This window comes from Rattus rattus, chromosome 5 (assembly GCF_011064425.1).
Source record: "Rattus rattus isolate New Zealand chromosome 5, Rrattus_CSIRO_v1, whole genome shotgun sequence".
Classification (NCBI taxonomy): domain Eukaryota; kingdom Metazoa; phylum Chordata; class Mammalia; order Rodentia; family Muridae; genus Rattus; species Rattus rattus.
Window position 1 is genome coordinate 88,598,380 of NC_046158.1, and position 20,503 is coordinate 88,618,882.

The 20,503-nt window shown below is 39.8% G+C and overlaps 1 protein-coding gene across 1 annotated transcript; it reads left to right on the forward strand.

Moving 5' to 3' along the window:
* Positions 1-16,842: 16,842 nt before the first annotated feature.
* On the forward strand, positions 16,843-17,335 carry LOC116900531 (40S ribosomal protein S20-like). The gene has a single exon (XM_032902258.1). It carries the CDS (start codon positions 16,940-16,942, stop codon positions 17,291-17,293), a length of 354 nt encoding a protein of 117 aa, XP_032758149.1. The 5' UTR covers positions 16,843-16,939; the 3' UTR covers positions 17,294-17,335.
* Positions 17,336-20,503: the final 3,168 nt, after the last annotated feature.

Consider the following 20,503-nt stretch of genomic DNA (forward strand, 5'->3'; position numbering starts at 1 on the left):
GAGTTGAGGTTCATATACATTTGGATATTATTCCTTAATTAGGTGTATGTTTGTCTAGTTTTCTTTTGTTGTGATAAATACCATGTTCAAAAGCAACTTGGTTTATTTCAGCTTATGCTTACAGGAAAAGCTTATTATTGATGGAAGGGAGAGCAGGAAGTCCAGCAGAACAATGGAGGAATGTAGTCTACTGCCTCATTTGGTGACTCATGCTCGACTGACTTTCCTATACAGCCCTGGCCCAGTTGCCTTGGGATGGCCCCACCCCACGGTGGGCTGGGCCTTTGCCTATCACTCATCAATCAGGACAATCTCTTAAACATATGCTGTTCTAATTTGCTTTCCATTGCTGTGGTAAAATACTAACCCAAACCGACTTGTGGAGGAAAAGGTTTATTTCACCTTATACTGACAGGTAACAACTGTCAGTCACTGAAGGGAACCAAGGCAGAAACTCAAGGCACCTGTAGGCAGACACAGAGGCAGAGACCCCCCGAGAACACTGTTTACTGGCTTGCTCTTATGGCTTGTTCAGTCTGTTTTCTAATACATCCCAGGGAGAACTGCCTAGAAGTGGCCCCTCACACAGTGGGTTGGAAACTCACTCCCGAGTCAATCATTAATCAAGAAAACTTACACTTGCCTAGAGACTGATCTTACGGGAGCATTTTCTCAATTGAGATTCCTCTTTCCTGATGGCTAGCTTATATGTGAATTTGATAGAAAAGTAACAAACAGGGACATGGAGAACAAGCCATTTCTGTCAAAGCATTCATTCAAATGAGACTCTTTCTTCTCAACTGACTTTATGTTGTATCAACTTGACAATAAAGCCTAACTAGGACCTGCTTACAAATTTTATCCTGTTTCACTTGTCATATCTTCATTTTTAGGAATTGCTTCCTTGGCTATGCAGAAAGTTTCTAGTTTGATACACTCCCAGGTGAATATTCTTGTCTGCGTTGACTGTTTTCCGTGTTCTGTCAAAAAATCTTAGTATAAATAGCACTATTTACAATGGCTAAGGTAGAGAATCAAAGAAAATGTCTGTCAACTGATGAATTAAGAAAATGTGCCACACACACCACAGAGTACTATGAAGTGAGCTTTGTTAGTGAATTTGTAGAACTTTTTTGTAAAATGATGTTAGGTAGACATACAAAAATAATGCATAATCTCGATGTTTGGGGCCCAAAATGGCCAAGATCATAGAAGCATGGGTAAAGCATGATGGTTGCCAGGAGATGGAGGTTGCAGTAACAACTGTACCACAGGTGGTTATATTTACGTGGCGTGAATAAATTCAGGAGATCTGTCACATAGGTAATCCTAGTTAATAAAGTTATCTACGTGAAGATAGTTAAGACAGTAGATCTCAAATGTCCTCACAAGACAAAGTAAATATGGTAGTTAGTAGACAGCTTAATTTAACAATTTCACTCTATTATCTATCTATCATCTATCTCTATATATTAAAATAAAAGAATATACAAAACAACAACAACAACAACAACAACAACAACACACACACACACACACACACACACACACACCACACAAACATGATTTGTACTCTAACCAATACCTTAACTAAGATAAGTAAATTAGTAGTTCTCGGGATTATGAAGCTTACTTTTTGAGAACTTGGTCATTTTTCGCATTAACTCTTTTTAGTCTTTAGCTTGATTTCATATGTGCTTTTCAGTTTCCTTTCTGATATAGTGCTGTGAATTTCAGAAGGAGAAAATTAGCCCAGTGGTTCCTGATCAAATGGAAGAACACAAACATGTGAAAGCTGCCATAGGCATCACGGAAGCACAGCTGCCGCATTACCCACAGGCTTCTTACGGAAAAATACAGGGGGTTTCTCAGTAGCCATGGAGATATAAATGAAGAGTAAGGCCATCAGAATTTGCTGAATGATTCTGCTGGGAGAGTAAAAGAGTTCTACCAAAAGGTGAGAAAGAGTAAGACCTTCATAACCCGAAGACCTCCAGCCTCCAGGTAGTATCCACAGAACACAGTAACAGCCCTAATGTATGGACCTAGCCCCCACCCTCTAGAGTAAATGGCCCATGCTCAAGATTTGAAATTCCACCAACCCCTTGGTTTGCCCCAAGTTCTGAACTTGAAGTCTCACTAATCCCCTCCTTGGAAATCCCTCCACCGAGGAAACCCTATATAAACACTGCCTTTTGCCTTGTTTTCTGCTGCTTCTTGCTGAAGCAGTGGCAGCCACCCTCCAGGGTTTTTCTCTCCCAATAAGTCTTTTGTATGAGGTTTGATGTGTGGTATTTCTTGGCTCCCAACTGACAGGATACTTTCCCCTTTAGAGTTGTAATACTTTGGGGAAACCTTCCTCAGCTGGAGTAGAGGTGTAGCATTTTGAGAAATCCTTCTCCCACTGGGCCTGGAGCAGAGCTCTTAACTGGGGAACCCGTAGAGCTGGAATACTTATCATAAATACCTTTGAGTCTTTCCAATAACTGTTAGTAGTTATTTTGAGAATTAAACTAATAAGCAAGTTCTGAAATTTTAGTCATTTAACTTTGAAGAATTTTGTGAGAAAAAATCCCAACAAGCTGCTAGTAAATGAAATTATTAATTTTATGGTTAACATAAGCAATTTGATGTTTAACATAGTGTTTTTTATATGTAAAAATGTTTGTCTATATCATTTGTCAGTAGACCAGAGCTTCCATTAGGGCCTTGAAAATGCAAATTTGGCACTGTTCTTACATTAAGCACTAGCGATCAGTATCTTGGACCTTGTGCTTCAGTAGGCCTCCATCATACCATGAAAGAAAGACTGGTTTATCTATTGAACCAAAGGACCTAATCCAGAGACTACATCATCCCTTGATTTTAGGTAAATTATAGAATGCAAAACAAGATGCATTAGGTTTCTAAAGACTTGTGTATGTTTCTCTTGTCTGTGAGAATCCATCCTCTTCTTTCTGTTCACCGAAGTTCTGCATGTAAGTGGATGGTCAAGGACCTGTCTATATTTCTGTGCTATACAGATAGATGAAGTTAGAGGAATATGCAAGAACATTCATATGGCCTCATTTGAACTTCCTAGTATATAATGAAAACTGGAATTTGAACATATTGGAAAAATCTAGGATTTTGGGCTACAATCTGGGGACTGGGTTCTAGAGAATAGCTCCTTTATGCTCTGAACAAAAAGGATTCTGGGAATAATTTAAGCTTTGCCTTCTAGGATATAATGAAGATACTTTTCAAGTTTAAAGAGAGAACTTATTCAGTAGTCATGTTGTATAAGTAATGCCATGCTAGCAAACACTTAACTAGAGTCTCTTGGAAAACAAGCATAAAAGCAAACATTCACTCCACTGTAGTGTTTGCTGTTAATTGTGGTCAAAGGTCAAAATGAAGCTAGGCTGACCTATTTCAGTCTACTAACAATGTTACTAAATGGAAATTTGGGGAGATTGGTGTATAATTAGCTTTCTCAGGCATGTAAGAATAGACTCCAGAATTATGTTTATAATTGTAAGCTTTTGTCCATATGGTATAATGACCTTCATCAGTACTCCCATCCTGAGCCCCAATGGTCTGCCCTAGTGCACAGAAAGTACCAGCTCACAGAACACTCTTTTAAATACCTCTTGTATAAAAGGTCCATTAACTGTGTGACTCTGGGCACATCATCAATCTACAAATTAATCTGTACTTCACATCTTGCTTGACTAAAGGAAAGAAAGCATCTGAAGGCATCTAACACAATTCTTGGCACTTTATTTACGACCAATAAATGTTGCTGAAAGAATGAATCATAGGCATTCAATTTTAATTTCTTTTTTTATTATCATCTTTGGGGAAAATTCAAGCTTTTCAGTTTAAGCTGTTCTTAGATGTCTGCAATTTTCTGCTTTTGTCTTTAAATCAGAGCCTTTGTGTAGAGAACTCCGGTGGTAGACGTCTCATTTTCATGAAGTTCTCAAGGGAACAGCTCACACTGCCTTACTCCTTTTAGAAAGATTGGTAACATTCCATTTGGCCACATGTCTGTTATCTGAGTTCAGGGAAGGAAAGTTTGTTTTTATGTTCTGACTTTGTTCTCAGCTGTATTTTATATTTTGTATCCCAAGACAGTAACAGAAAAAGGGCTCTGAATTAAAACTTGAGATCTAGTTATTCTGCATGTGGTCCTCAGTGAGGAATGTTGTGAATATGAGTGTGTACAAAACAAGGAAGTGCAGAAGATTCAGTAGTGCTCTCAGCAGCATGTCTAATTTCATAAAATGTCTTTGATGAGGAGCAATTTCTAGATGTAATTTCTGCATCGTATGAATGTATCCCATTGGTTCATGATTTATATAAGCATTGCTGTTTTCTTAGTCATTTACAGTGGCAAGTATCCAGCTCTCAGAGAGGGTTTTTCCTCCTAAACTATTACCTTTTCATGTCTGCTTTTACAACGTTATATGAGTAGCTTCTTCATCTTTGATATTTTACCTGACACCTAGGGGAAGAATGGGTTCGAAACATGTCAAAGATCTTGTCTGTGAGTCTTACTTTGCTAGTAAAAATTGGTCATTTCTCCAAAAAAGTTCTTTTTTTTTTTTTTTAATTGAGTATTTTTATGTACATTTGAGTGTTATTCCCTTTCCGGTTTCCAGGCAAACATCCCCTTCCTCCCCCTTCCTTATGGGTGTTCCTCCCCACCTCCCCATTGCCGCCTCCCCGACAGTCTAGTTCACTGGGGGGGGTTCAGTCTTAGCAGGACCCAGGACTTCCCCTTCCACTGGTGATCTTACTAGGATATTCATTGCTACCTACGAGGTCAGAGTCCAGGGTCAGTCCATGTATAGTCTTTTAGGTAGTGGCTTAGTCCCTGGAAGCTCTGGTTGCTTGGCATTGTTGTACATATGGGGTCTCAAGCCCCTTCAAGCTCTTCCAGTTCATTCTCTGATTCCTTCAACGGGGTCCTGTTCTCAGTTCAGTGGTTTGCTGCTGGCATTCGCCTCTGTATTTGCTGTATTCTGGCTGTGTCTCTCAGGATCGATCTACATCCTGCTCCTGTCGGTCTGCACTTCTTTGCTTCATCCATCTTGTCTAATTGGGTGGCTCTATATGTATGGGCCACATGTGGGGCAGGCTCTGAATGGGTGTTCCTTCAGTCTCTGTTTTAATCTTTGCCTCTCTCTTCCCTGCCAAGGGTATTCTTGTTACCCTTTTAAAGAAGGAGTGAAGCCTTCACATTTTGATCATCCGTCTTGAGTTTCATTTGTTCTAGGCAACTAGGGTAATTCAAGCATTTGGGCTAATAGCCACTTATCAATGAGTGCATACCATGTATGTCTTTCTGTGATTGGGTTAGCTCACTCAGGATGATATTTTCCAGGTCCAACCATTTGCCTACGAATTTCATAAAGTCGTTGTTTTTGATAGCTGAGTAATATTCCATTGTGTAGATGTACCACATTTTCTGTATCCATTCCTCTGTTGAAGGGCATCTGGGTTCTTTCCAGCTTCTGGCTATTATAAATAAGGCTTCGATGAACATAGTGGAGCACGTGTCTTTTTTATATGTTGGGGCATCTTTTGGGTATATGCCCAAGAGAGGTATAGCTGGATCCTCAGGCAGTTCAATGTCCAATTTTCTGAGAAACCTCCAGACTGATTTCCAGAATGGTTGTACCAGTCTGCAATCCCACCAACAATGGAGGAGTGTTCCTCTTTCTCCGCATCCTCGCCAGCATTTGCTGTCACCTGAGTTTTTTGATCTTAGCCATTCTCACTGGTGTGAGGTGAAATCTCAGGGTTGTTTTGATTTGCATTTCCCTGATGACAAAGATGTTGAACATTTCTTTAGGTGTTTCTCAGCCATTCGGCATTCCTCAGCTGTGAATTCTTTGTTTAGCTCTGAACCCCATTTTTTAATAGGGTTATTTGTCTCCCCGCGGTCTAACTTTTTGAGTTCTTTGTATATTTTGGATATAAGGCCTCTATCTGTTGTAGGATTGGTAAAGATCTTTTTTCCCAATCTGTTGGTTGCCATTTTGTCCTGACACAGTGTCCTTTGCCTTACAGAAGCTTTGTAGTTTTAGGAGATCCCATTTGTCGATTCTTGATCTTAGAGCATAAGCCATTGGTGTTTTGTTCAGGAAATTTTTTCCAGTGCCCATGTGTTCCAGATGCTTCCCTAGTTTTTCTTCTATTAGTTTGAGTGTGTCTGGTTTGATGTGGAGGTCCTTGATCCACTTGGACTTAAGCTTTGTACAGGGTGATAAGCATGGATCGATCTGCATTCTTCTACATGTTGACCTCCAGTTGAACCAGCACCATTTGCTGAAAATGCTATCTTTTTTCCATTGGATGGTTTGGGCTCCTTGTCAAAAATCAAGTGACCATAGGTGTGTGGGTTCATTTCTGGGTCTTCAATTCTATTCCATTGGTCTATCTGTCTGTCTCTGTACCAATACCATGCAGTTTTTATCACTATTGCTCTGTAATACTGCTTGAGTTCAGGGATAGTGATTCCCCTGAAGTCCTTTTATTGTTGAGGATAGTTTTAGCTATCCTGGGTTTTTGTTATTCCAGATGAATTTGCAAATTGTTCTGTCTAACTCTTTGAAGAATTGGATTGGTATTTTGATGGGGATTGCATTGAATCTGTAGATCGCTTTTTGGTAAAATGGCCATTTTTACTATATTAATCCTGCCAATCCATGAGCATGGGAGATCTTTCCATCTTCTGAGGTCTTCTTCAATTTCTTTCTTCAGAGTCTTGAAGTTCTTGTTGTACAAATCTTTTACTTGCTTGGTTAAAAGTCACACCGAGGTACTTTTATATTATTTGGGTCTATTATGAAGTGTGTCGTTTCCCTAATTTCTTTCTTGGCTTGTTTTTCTTTTGTGTAGAGGAAGGCTACTGATTTATTTGAGTTAATTTTATACCCAGCCACTTTGCTGAAGTTGTTTATAAGCTTTAGTAGTTCTCTGGTGTAACTTTTGTGATCACTTAAATATACTATCATATCATCTGCAAATAGTGATATTTTGACTTCTTCTTTTTCCGATCTGTATCCCTTGACCTCCTTTTTGTTGTCTGATTGCTCTGGCTAGAACTTCAAGAACTATATTGAATAAGTAGGGAGAGAGTGGGCAGCCTTGTCTAGTCCCTGATTTTAGTGGGATTGGTTCAAGTTTCTCTCCATTTAGTTTAATGTTAGCCACTGGTTTGCTGTATATGGCTTTTACTGTTTAGGTATGGGCCTTGGATTCCTATTCTTTCCAGGACTTTTATCATGAAGGGTGTTGAATTTTGTCAAATGCTTTCTCAGCATCTAATGAAATGATCATGTGGTTTTGTTCTTTCAGTTTGTTTATATAATGGATCACGTTGATGGTTTCCGTATATTAAACCATCCCTGCATGCCTGGGATGAAGCCTACTTGATCATGGTGGATGATTGTTTTGATGTGCTCTTGGATTTGGTTTGCCAGAATTTTATTGAGTATTTTTGTGTCGATATTCATAAGGGAAATTGGTCTGAAGTTCTCTTTCTTTGTTGGGTCTTTGTGTGGTTTAGGTATAAGAGTAATTGTGGCTTCATAGAAGGAGTTGGGTAGTGCTCCATCTGTTTCAATTTTGTGGAATAGTTTGAATAATATTGGTATGAGGTCTTCTATGAAGGTCTGATAGAATTCTGCACTAAACCCGTCTGGACCTGGGCTCTTTTTGGTTGGGAGACCTTTAATGACTGCTTCTATTTCCTTGGAGTTATGGGGTTGTTTAACTGGTTTATCTGTTCCTGATTTAACTTCGGTACCTGGTATCTGTCTAGGAAATTGTCCATTTCCTGCAGATTTTCAAGTTTTGTTGAGTATAGGCTTTTATAGTAAGATCTGATGATTTTTTGAATTTCCTCTGAATCTGTAGTTATGTCTCCCTTTTCATTTCTGATTTTGTTAATTTGGACACACTCTCTGTGTCCTCTCGTTAGTCTGGCTAGGGGTTTATCTATCTTGTTGATTTTCTCAAAGAACCAACTTTTGGTTCTGTTGATTCTTTCTATGGTCCTTTTTGTTTCTACTTGGTTGATTTCAGCTCTGAGTTTGATTATTTCCTGCCTTCTACTCCTCCTGGGTGTATTTGCTTCTTTTTGTTCTAGAGCTTTTAGGTGTGCTGTCAAGCTGCTGACATATGCTCTTTCCTGTTTCTTTCTGCAGGCACTCAGCGCTATGAGTTTTCCTCTTAGCACAGCTTTCATTGTGTCCCATAAGTTTGGGTATGTTGTACCTTCATTTTCATTAAATTCTAAAAAGTTTTTAATTTCTTTCTTTATTTCTTCCTTGACCAGGTTATCATTGAGTAGAGCATTGTTCAATTTCCACATATATGTGGGCATTCTTCCCTTATTGTTATTGAAGACCAGCTTTAGGCCGTGGTGGTCCGATAGCACGCATGGGATTATTTCTATCTTTCTGTACCTGTTGAGGCCCGTTTTTTGACCAATTATATGGTCAATTTTGGAGAAAGTACCATGAGGAGCTGAGAAGAAGGCATATCCTTTTGCATTAGGGTAGAACGTTCTATAAATATCTGTTAAGTCCATTTGGCTCATGACTTCTCTTAGTCTGTCTACGTCTCTGTTTAATTTCTGTTTCCATGATCTGTCCATTGATGAGAGTGGGGTGTTGAAGTCTCCTACTATTATTGTGTGAGGTGCAATATGTGTTTTGAGCTTTAGTAAGGTTTCTTTTACGTATGTAGGTGCCCTTGTATTTGGGGCATAGATATTTAGGATTGAGAGTTCATCTTGGTGGATTTTTCCTTTGATAAATATAAAGTGTCCTTCCTTATCTTTTTTGATGACTTTTAGTTGAAAATTGACTTTATTTGATATTAGAATGGCTACTCCAGCTTGCTTCTTCCGACCATTTGCCTGGAAAGTTGTTTTCCAGCCTTTCACTCTGAGGTAGTGTCTGTCTTTGTTTCTGAGGTGTGTTTCCTGTAGGCAGCAGAATGCAGGGTCCTCGTTGCGTATCCAGTTTGTTAATCTATGTCTTTTTATTGGGGAGTTGAGGCCATTGATGTTGAGAGATATTAAGGAATAGTGATTATTGCTTCCTGTTATATTCATACTTGGATGTGTTATGTTTGTGTGCTTTTCTTCTCTTTGTTTTGTTGCCAAGACGATTAGTTTCTTCCCTCTTCTTGGGTATAGCTTGCCTCCTTATGTTGGGCTTTACCATTTATTATCCTTTGTAGCGCTGGATTTGTAGAAAGATATTGTGTAAATTTGGTTTTGTCATGGAATATCTTGGTTTCTCCATCTATGTTAATTGAGAGTTTTGCAGGATACAGTAGCCTGGGCTGGCATTTGTGTTCTCTTAGGGTCTGAATGACATCAGTCCAGGATCTTCTGGCCTTCATAGTTTCTGGCGAAAAGTCTGGTGTGATTCTGATAGGTCTGCCTTTATATGTTACTTGACCTTTTTCCCTTACTGCTTTTAATATTCTTTCTTTATTTTGTGCGTTTGGTGTTTTGACTATTATGTGACGGGAGGTGTTTCTTTTCTGGTCCAATCTATTTGGAGTTCTGTAGGCTTCTTGTATGCTTATGGGTATCTTTTTTTAGGTTAGGAAGTTTTCTTCTATGATTTTGTTGAAGATATGTACTGGTCCTTTGAGCTGGGAGTCTTCACTCTCTTCTATACCTATTATCCTTAGGTTTGATCTTCTCATTGAGTCCTGGATTTCCTGTATGTTTTGGACCAGTAGCTTTTTCCGCTTTACATTATCTTTGACAGTTGAGTCAATGATTTCTATGGAATCTTCTGCTCCTGAGATTCTCTCTTCCATCTCTTGTATTCTGTTGGTAAAGCTTGTATCTACAGCTCCTTGTCTCTTCTTTTGGTTTTCTATATCCAGGGTTGTTTCCCTGTGTTCTTTCTTGATTGCTTCTATTTCCATTTTTAATTCCTTCCACTGTTTGATTGTGTTTTCCTGGAATTCTTTCAGGGATTTTTGTGTCTCCTCTCTATGGGCTTCTACTTGTTTGTTTATGTTTTCCTGGAATTCTTTCAGGCTTTTTTGCGATTCCTCTCTGTAGGCTTCTACTTGTTCTCTAAGGTAGTTCATCATGTCTTTCTTGAAGTTCTCCAGCATCATGGTCAAATATGATTTTGAATCTAGATCTTGCTTTTCTGGTGTGTTTGGATATTCCATGTTTGTTTTGATGGGAGAATTGGGCTCCGATGGTGCCATGTAGTCTTGGTTTCTGTTGCTTGGGTTCCTGCGCTTGCCTCTCGCCATCAAATTATCTCTAGTGTTACTTTGTTCTGCTATTTCTGACAGTGGCTAAACTGTCCTATAGGCCTGTGTGTCAGGAGTGCTGTAGACCTGTTTTCCTCTCTTTCAGTCAGTTATGGGGACAGAGTGTTCTGCTTTTGGGCCTGTAGTTTTTCCTTTCTACAGGTTTTCAGCTGTTCTTGTGGACCTGTGCCTTGAGTTCTCCAGGCAGGTCACTTGCAGCAGATAAGTTAGTCTTACCTGTGGTCCCAAGGCTCAAGTTCGCTCATGGGGTTCTGCCCACGGGCTCTCTGCAGTGGCAGCAGCAACCAGGAAGATCTCTGCCCGCCTCTTCCGGGGCCTCCGTGCACCAGGGTTCCAGATGGCCTCGTGTTTTCCTCTGGAATCAGCAATGTGTAGAGAGCAGTCTCTTCTGGTTTTAGGGCGTGTCTGCCTCTCTGAAGGTTTAGCTCTCCCTCCCACGGGATTTGGGTGCAGAGAACTGTTTATCCGGGTCTGTTTCCTTCAGGTTCGGTGGTGTCTCAGGCAGGGCTCCTGCTGCTCCTGGGCCCTCCCCACAGGAACCCAGAGGCCTTGTACAGTTTCCTCTTGGGTCAGGGATGTGGGCAGGGTGGGCAGTGTTGGTGGTCTCTTCCGCTCTGCAGCCTCAGGAGTGCCCACCTGACCAGGCGGTAAGGTATCTCTCCCACTGGTTCTCGGAGCAGAGAGCTGGTGCTGTCCGGGTGACGCGGGTGCGGAAGTGCCGGTAAACACAGGACGTGCCTGGTCCTAGAGGGATTCTGCCTCTGTTGTCCCAATTCCACCAGGCAAGTCACTTGCAGCAGATAAGTTAGTCTTACCTGTGGTCCCAAGGCTCAAGTTCGCTCGCGGGGTTCTGCCCACGGGCTCTCCGCGGTGGCAGCAACCAGGAAGCTCCAAAAAAGTTCTTTTGATGAGAAAATAAATGTATTGAAAACTCATTTGGATAGATGGCTGGGTGGAAAAACAGATTTGTAAATATGAACATCATTTTGAAGACAGAGTCAGGGGAAAATCATCAGTAAGTTCAAAAATATGATTTGTGACTTGGAAAAACTTAAGACACTTTCTGATTCAATGATCTGATCTTATAAATGATGAACATGGGATTCTTGCAAGCTAGCATAAAACCAGATGCCATCAGGGGACAATCTAGACATTTCTATTTTTAATACTAGTTAGAATAGATTGGATATTGTGATAACAGTAAAACTGAAACAGCTTAGGGGCTTACCGCAATGAGGGCACTGTTCACATAAGCCTCATTTTCAACAGAGGAAGCCTGGAGAACCTGCATGATACCCTAGGTTGATGAACTCCTTAGTACTTGTGACAGAACTTGGAAAGCAAGCGTTGACAATTATGCATGACATTTGCAGACTCATACTTGCAAGTGACCCATCCCAGCTCCATCCTTAGTTAATCATGCTTTTCTTGAAGGAGATTAAGATTCTTCCTCATGTTTTTAGAAGGAGGAAAGCTGGAATATGTTTAAATGGTCCAAATATTTGAAAACCCTTATGAACCATATAATCATGAACAGACTTCAAATGTGTTAAGTCATAGATAACAAGAGCAAGCATGGAACATAGTGAGATATAGTAAGATTTACCTTAAAAAATAAGATGTTTTGGTCATTTGAATGCTATAGCTGCTCACAGTGCAGTCACCAACTTACCATGGGATGCTCACCCCAATTAATACATTTGTAACACAACCCCTGCATCTAAGGCTCAAAAACATCATGGAGGAGAGCTCAGAAGGATTGTAAAAGGACAGCTTATTTCTTCTAGAAAGTAAAGGATATGAAGTAGGTGGTTAGCAGGGAGGAAAGATAGATTTATGGAGAGTTGGGTGGTTGATTATAATCATTACACCTTGTAGGAAATTCCCATATAATCAATAAACTATTATATCATGTTTAAGGATGTATTAATGATTTTATTAGCTAATTTGATTATGGAAATATATTATGGAATCATGACTGAATAGTCAAAAAAAATTTCCCCATCCTAAAGACGACATTGTTACCTGGCCGAATTAGTAAAAACCATGTTATCACAGAATATTGATATATCTAAAGAAAGGCCCAGTTGGGATATGCAAAAACATTGACTTAACAAAAAAAAAAAGGAGTTGGAAGAATAGAACATTTCTTCTCTACTAGTGCAAGAACCTGGCAGTACAAGTGGAAGGATTCTTCTTTACAGGACACTTCCAATGGCAGTTTCTTTTGACTAAACCATTATTTCTTTTTTTATCTTTATTAACTTGAGTATTTCTTATTTACATTTCGATTGTTATTCCTTCCGGTTTCCGGCCCACATCCCCTAACCCTCCCCTCTCTTTCTATATGGGCTTCCTCCCATACTCCCCCCCATTACCACCCTCCCCCAACAATCTTGTTCACTGGGGTTCAGTCTTTGCAGGTGACTAAACCATTATTGAGTCCAAATCCAACTTGGATTTTGATGGGGAAGTCAGGAAAAAGTGAGCTCATCAGCTTACTATGAATATTTTACATTTGCATATTAGTATTCTTACCAAAGTTTAATAAACTTCTCTTAACTTCATATACATCAAATTAGATATTGTAAGGTGCTCCAGTAAATGTCATCAATTTCAGGAAACTGACATTTTCTGTTCTTCACATAGACAGTACTTGATTGTGGTAATTCATCCAGGAAATGTTACTGAACAAGTCCTTTTAAAATTCATCAGCTTGGGGAATTTCTATTGGTGGCCTTTGACCTCTATCACCTTGCCAAAGATCTTTTATTGCTTGTCTTCTCCATTGGTGTAGTTAACTTCAAAAATCAGAATGATAACTGCTAGATAAATTCCCTCCTGAATGAGTTCTTGAATATGAAAAGAGCTCAAAAAGTATACCCTGAAAACCTAAATAATCAAATCAATAAATGGGTAAGTGAGATGATTAGGTTTCAAAGAAGAAATACAAATGTACAATAGAGAAAAGAACAATCTTCAATAAATGTCTGAAAAATGAAAATTAAAAGTACATTGTGATTCCATGTCATCTTGATTCCAATGGCTATCATCAAGAAAACAAATTTTTGTGGTCCAGACTGCACCCAGATCTGAATGGACCCGGTCAAACAGCTCCCTGCACCCAAATCCAGTGGGAGGGTGAGCTAGACCTTCAGAGGGGCAGACACATCTGGGAAACCAGAGGAGACTACTCTCTGCACACATTTCTGACTTTAGAGGAAAACACCTAGCATCTGGGCCCCTTGAGAACAGGAACCCAGAAGTAGGGGCAGGCCCTTCTGGTTGCTGCCCTCACAGAGAGCTTAAACCCAGCCCCGAGGAGTGAAATCAGGCCGAAGACCAGAGGTAAGACCAACTTTTCTGCTCCAAGTAACCTGCCTGGTGGACTCAGGACATATGCACACAGGAACAGCTGAAGGCAGTAGACAGGAACAACCACACGCCTGAAAGCACAACACTCTATTCCCATAACTGGCTGAAAGAAAACAGGAAAACAGGTCTACAGCACTCCTGACACACAGGCCTATAGGACGGACAAGCCACTGCCAGAAATACCAGAATAAGGTAACAGCAGAGACAACCTGATGGGGAGAGCCAAGCGCAGGAACCCAAACAACAGAAACCAAGACTACATGGCATCATCAGAGCCCAATTCTACCACCAAAGCAAACACTGAGTATCCAAACACACCAGAAAAGCAAGATCTAGATTTAAAATCACATTTGATCATGATAATGGAGGACATCAAGAAAGACATAAAGAACTCCTTTAGAGAAATGCAGGAAAACACAAGTAAACAAGTAGAAGCCCTTAGAGAGGAAACACAAAAATCCCTGAAAGAATTACAGGAAGACACAATCAAACAGGTGAAGGAATTGAAAATGGAAATAGAAACAATAAAGAAAGCACAAAGGGAGACAACCCTGGATATAGAAAACCAAAGAAAGAGACAAGGAGCCATAGATATAAGCATCACCAACCGAATACAAGAGAAAGAAGAGAGAATCTCAGGAGCAGAAGATTCCATAGAAATCATTGACTCAACTGTCAAAGATAATGTAAAACAGAAAAAGCTACTGGCCCAAAACATACAGGAAATCCAGGACACAATGAGAAGATCAAACCTAAGGATAATAGGTATAGAAGAGAGTGAAGACTCCCAACTCAAAGGACCAGTAAATATGTTCAATAAAATCATAGAAGAAAACTTCCCTAACCTAATGAAAGAGATGCCCATAAACATACAAGAAGCCTACTGAACTCCAAATAGATTGAACCAGAAAAGAAACTCCTCCTGTCACATAATAATCAAAACACCAAATGCACAAAACAAAGAAAGAATATTAAAAGCAGTAAGGGGAAAAGGCCAAATAACATACAAAGGCAGATCTATCAGAATTACACCAGATTTCTCACCAGAGACTATCAAAGCCAGAAGATCCTGGACAGATGTCATACAGACCCTAAGAGAACACAAATGCCAGCCCAGGTTACTGTGTCCAGCAAAACTCTCAATTAACATAGATGGAGAAACAAAGATATTCCATGACAAAACCAAATTTACACAATATCTTTCTCCAAATCCAGCCCTACAAAGAATAATAAATGGTAAAGCCCAACACAAGGAGGCAAGCTACACCCTAGGAAAAGCAAGAAACTAGACATTTTGCAACAAAACAAAGAGAAGACAAGCACACAAACATAATCTCACCTCTAAATATGAAGATAACAGGAAACAACAATCACTATTCCTTAATATCTCTCAACATCAATGGACTCAATTCCCCAATAAGAGACACAGATTAACAAACTAGATACATAGTGAGGACCCAGCATTTTGCTGCCAACAGGAAACACACCTCAGAGACAAAGACAGACACTACCTCAGAGTGAAAGGCTGGAAAACAACTTCTAATATCAAATAAAATCGATGTTCAACCACAAGTCATCAAAAATATAAGTAAGGACACTTCATATTCATCAAAGGAAAAATCCACCAAGATGAACTCTCAATCCTAAATATCTATGCTCCAAATATAAGGGCACCTACATACATAAAAGAAACCTTACTAAAGCTCAAAGCACACATTGCACCTCACACAATAATAGGAGGAGATTTCAACACCCCACTCTCATCAATGGACAGATCATGGAAATGGACTAAGAGAAGTCATGAACCAAATGGACTTAACAGATATTTATAGAACATTCTTTCCTAAACCAAAAGGATATACCTTTTTCTCATCACGTGATGGTACTTTCTCCAAAATTGACCATATAATTGGTCAAAAAAACAGGTCTCAACAGATACAGAAAGATAGAAATAACCCTATGCATCCTATCAAGCCACCACAGGCTAAAGCTGGTCTTCAATAACAATAAGGAAAGAACACCACATATATATGGAAGTTGAACAATGCTCTACTCAATGATAACCTGGTCAAGGAAGAAATAAAGAAAGAAATTAAAGACTTCTTAGATTTAATGAAAAAATCTTATGGGATACAATGAAAGTTGTGCTAAGAGGAAAACTCATAGGTCTGAGTGCCTGCAGAGAGAAACAGGAGAGAGTATATACCAGCAGCTTGATAGCACACCTAAAAGCTCTAGAACAAAAAGAAGCAAATACACCGAGGAGGAGTAGAAGACAGGAAATAATCAAACTCAGAGCTGAAATCAACCAAGTAGAAACAAAAAAGACTATACAAAGAATAAACAGAACTAAAAGCTGGTTCTTTGAGAAAAACAACAAGATAGATGAACCTTTAGCGAGATTAAACAGAGGACATAGAAAGTGTGTCCAAATAAACAAAATCAGAAAGGAGAAGGGAGATGTAACAACAGAATCAGAGGAAATTCAAAAAATCATCAGATGGTACTACAAAAGCCTATATTCAATAAAATTTGAAAATCTGGAGGAAATGGACAATTTCCTAGACAGATTCCAGGTACCAAAGTTAAATCAGGAACAGATAAACCATTTAAACAACCCCATAACTCCTAAAGAAACAGAAGCAGTCATTAAAATTTTCCAACCAAATATAGCCTAGGTCCAGATGGTTTCAGTACAGAATTCTATCAGACCTTCATAAAAGAACTCATACCAATACTATCCAAATTATTCCACAAAATTGAAATGGACAGAACGCTACCAAATTCCTTCTACGAAGCCACAATTACTCTTATACCTAAAGCACACAAAGACCCAACAAAGAAAGAGCACTTCAGACCAATTTCCCTTGTGAATAGAGACGCAAAAATACTCAATAAAATTCTTGCAAACCGAATCCAAGAACACATCAAGACAATCATCCATCATGATCAAGTAGGCTTCATCCCAGGCATGCAGGGATGGTTTAATATACAGAAAACCATCAACGTAATCCACTATGTAAAGAAAGAGAAAGACAAAACCACATGATCATTTCATTAGATGCTGAGAAAGCATTTGACAACATCAGCACCCCTTCATGATAAAAGTTCTGGAAAGTACCTAAACATGCTAAAAGCCGCTTTCCGAGACCTGTGGTGCTTGCTGTGGAGCCTTGTCAAGTCTGCTCTGTCCTGACTCACCGCTGTTCGCTCCTGCTGAGGAACAAGTCGGTCAGGAAGCTACGCCTCAGCCATGGCATTTAAAGATACCGGGAAGACTCCCGTGGAGCCGAAGTGGCGATTCACGGATTCAATCACGCTCACCAGCCGCAACGTGAAGTCGCTGGAAAGGTTTGTCGGACTTGATCAGAAGGCAAAGGAGAAGAATCTGAAAGTGAAAGGACCAGTGCGCATGCCTACCAAGACACTGAGAATCACTACCAGAAAAACCCCTTGCGGTGAAGGTTCCAAGACGTGGGATGGTTTCCAGATGAGAATCCACAAGCGACTCATTGACTTACACAGTCCTTCAGAGATTGTTAAGCAGATTACTTCCATCAGTATTGAGCCTGGAGTGGAGGTTGAAGTCACCATTGCAGATGCCTAAGTCAACTGTTTAAATAAATTGACTTACTTGTTAAAAAAAAAAAAAAAACATGCTAAAAGCCATATAGAACAAACCAGTTGCTAACATTAAACTAAATGGAGAGAAACTTGAAGCAATACCACTAAAATCAGGGACTAGACAAGGCTGCCCACTCGCTCCCTAATTATTCAGTATAGTTCTTGAAGTTCTAGCCAGAGCAATCAGACAACAAAAGGAGATCAAGGGGATACAGATTGGAAAAGAGGAAGTCAAAATATCATTATTTGCAGATGATATGATAGTATATTTAAGTGATCCCAAAAGTTCCACCAGAGAACTACTAAACCTGATAAACAACTTCATCAAAGTGGCTGGGTATAAAATTAACTCAAATAAATCAATAGCCTTCTTGTACACAAAAGAGAAACAAGTTGAGAAAGACATTAGGCAGATAGACCAGTGGAATAGAATTGAAGACCCAGAAATGAACCCACACACCTATTGTCACTTGATTTTTGTCAAAAGAGCCAAAACCATCCAATGGAAAAAAGATAGCATTTTTTCCAAATGGTGCTGGTTCAACTGGAGGTCAGCATGTAGAAGAATGCAGATCGATCCATCCTTATCACCCTGTACAAAGCTTAAGTCCAAGTGGATCAAGGACCTCCACATCGAACCAGATACACTCAAAGTAATAGAAGAAAAAGTGGGGAAGCATCTCGAACACATGGGCATTGGAGAAAATTTCCTGAACAAAACACCAATGGCTTATGCTCTAAGATCAAGAATTGACAAATGGGATCTCATAAAACTGCAAAGCTTCTGTAAGGCAAAAGAAACTGTTGTTCGGACCAAACAGCAACCAACAGATTGGGTAAAGATCTTTACCAATCCTACAACAGATAGAGGGCTTATATCCAAAATATACAAAGAACACACGATATTAGACTGTAGGGAGACAAACAACCCTATTAAAAGATGGGGTTCAGAGTTAAACAAAGAATTCACAGCTGAGGAATGCCAAGTGGCTGAGAAGCACCTAAAGAAATGTTCAACATCTTTAGTCATAAGGGAAATGTAAATCAAAACAACCTGAGATTCTACCTCACACCAGTGAGAATGGCTAAGATCAAAAACTCAGGTGACAGCAAATGCTGGCGAGGATGTGGAGAAAGAGGAACACTCCTCCATTGTTGGTGGGATCACAGACTGGTACAACCATTCTGGAAATCAGTCTGGAGGTTCCTCAGAAAATTGAACATTGTACTACCTGAGGACCCAGCTATACCTCTCTTGGGCATATACCCAAAAGATGCCCCAACATATAACAAAGACACATGCTCCACTATGTTCATAGCAGCCTTATTTATAATAGCCAGAACCTGGAAAGAACCCAGATGCCATTCAACAGAGGAATGGATACAGAAAATGTGGTACATCTACACAATGGAATATTACTCAGCTATCAAAAACAATGACTTTATGAAATTCATAGGCAAATGGATGGAACTGGAAAATATCATCCTGAGTGAGGTAACCCAATCACAGATAAACCCACATGGTATGCAGTCCTTGATAAGTGGCTATTAGCCCAAATGCTCAAATTACCCTAGATGCACAGAAAACGTGAAACTCAAGAAGGATGACCAAAATGTGGATGCTTCACTCCTTCTTTAAAAGGGGAACTAGAATACTCTTGGGAGGGAATAGGGAAGAAAAGATTAGAACAGAGGCTGAAGGAACGCCCATTCAGAGCCTGCCCCACATGTGGCCCATACATATACACCCACCAAACTAGATAAGATGGATGAAGCAAAGAAGTTCATGCTGACAGGAACCAGATGTAGACCTCTCCTGAGAGACACAGCTAGAATATGGCAAATACATAGGTGAATGCCTGCAGCAAACCACTGAGCTGAGAACAAGACCCCCGTTGAAGGAATCAGAGAAAGGACTGAGAGAGCTGAAGGGGCTCGAGACCCCATATGAACAACAATACCAATCAACCTGGACTTCCAGGGACTAAGCCTACCCAAGATCTATACATGGAATGACCCTGGGCTCCAACTGCATAGGTAGCAATAAATAGCCTAGTAAGCGTATCAGTGGAAGGGGAAGCCCTTGGTCCTCCCAAGGCTGGAACCCCAGTGAATGGGATTGGTGGAGGAGGTCGATAATGGGTGGAGGATGGGGAGGGGAACACCCATAAAGAATGGGAGGGGGAGGGTTTAGGAGGATGTTGGCATGGAATCTGCGAAAGGGAATAACATTTGAAATGTAAATAAGAAATACCCTTTTTAATAAAGATGGAAAAAATTAAAAAAGAAAATGAAAAGAAAACAATTTCTATTGAGTGTGCAGAGAAAGAAGAATCTTTGTATACTGTTGTTAGGATTGTAAACCATTTGGCTGTGATGGAAATAAATGTGGATATTGAAGCAAAAACACAAAACCAACCAACAAACAAACACCCACTAATCCAAAGTAGACCCTGTACTCTATGATACAGCTTTATCACTTTTGGGAAACTACCTGAAGGAATCTACCAGGATTCTACATCAACATGTTCCAGAGACACTTGTGTACTCATATACATTGCAGTAGTATGTATATGTAAGAGTCAAGCTGTTGGAATTATTCTAGACAACCATGATCAATAAATATATAAAAGTAATCAGTGATGTCCACACCCACGAGTGTGTGCACACACACACATACACACACAGGTGCACACATACCTTACCCCATATAGTTTATTCATTTATAATAAAGAAGAAAATTCTGTCATCTACAGAGAAATGAATGGGACTGGAAATTGCGTACTAAGAAATGAGCCAGGGCTGGAGAGATGGCTCAGTGGTCAAGAGCATTGGTTGATCTTCCAGAGGTTCTAAGTTCAATTCCCAGCAACCACATGGTGACTGACAACCATCCGTAATGGGATCTGATGCCCTCTTTTGGTGTGTCTGAATACAGCTATAGTATACTCATATAAATAAATAAATCTTAAAAAAAAAAAAAAAGAAATGAGCCATAGACTTGCGTACTTGAGTACTGGAATCCTCTCTCCAGGGCTGGCATTAAAGCCTTGCACCATTTCCTCAGGCTTGAATTCTCTCTCATATGTGGAATCTAGATTATGTATGTATGAAACTATATACATATAAGAGTTGAAAAATTGTGTAAAGAAGGGAAGGTTTGTAAGGGAAGGAGGAGAGAATAAAAGAGGAT

Coding starts and splice junctions, on each gene's coding strand:
- LOC116900531 (XM_032902258.1), top strand. CDS start 16,940: ATGGCATTTAAAGATACCGGGAAGACTCCCGTGGAGCCGAAGTGGCGA.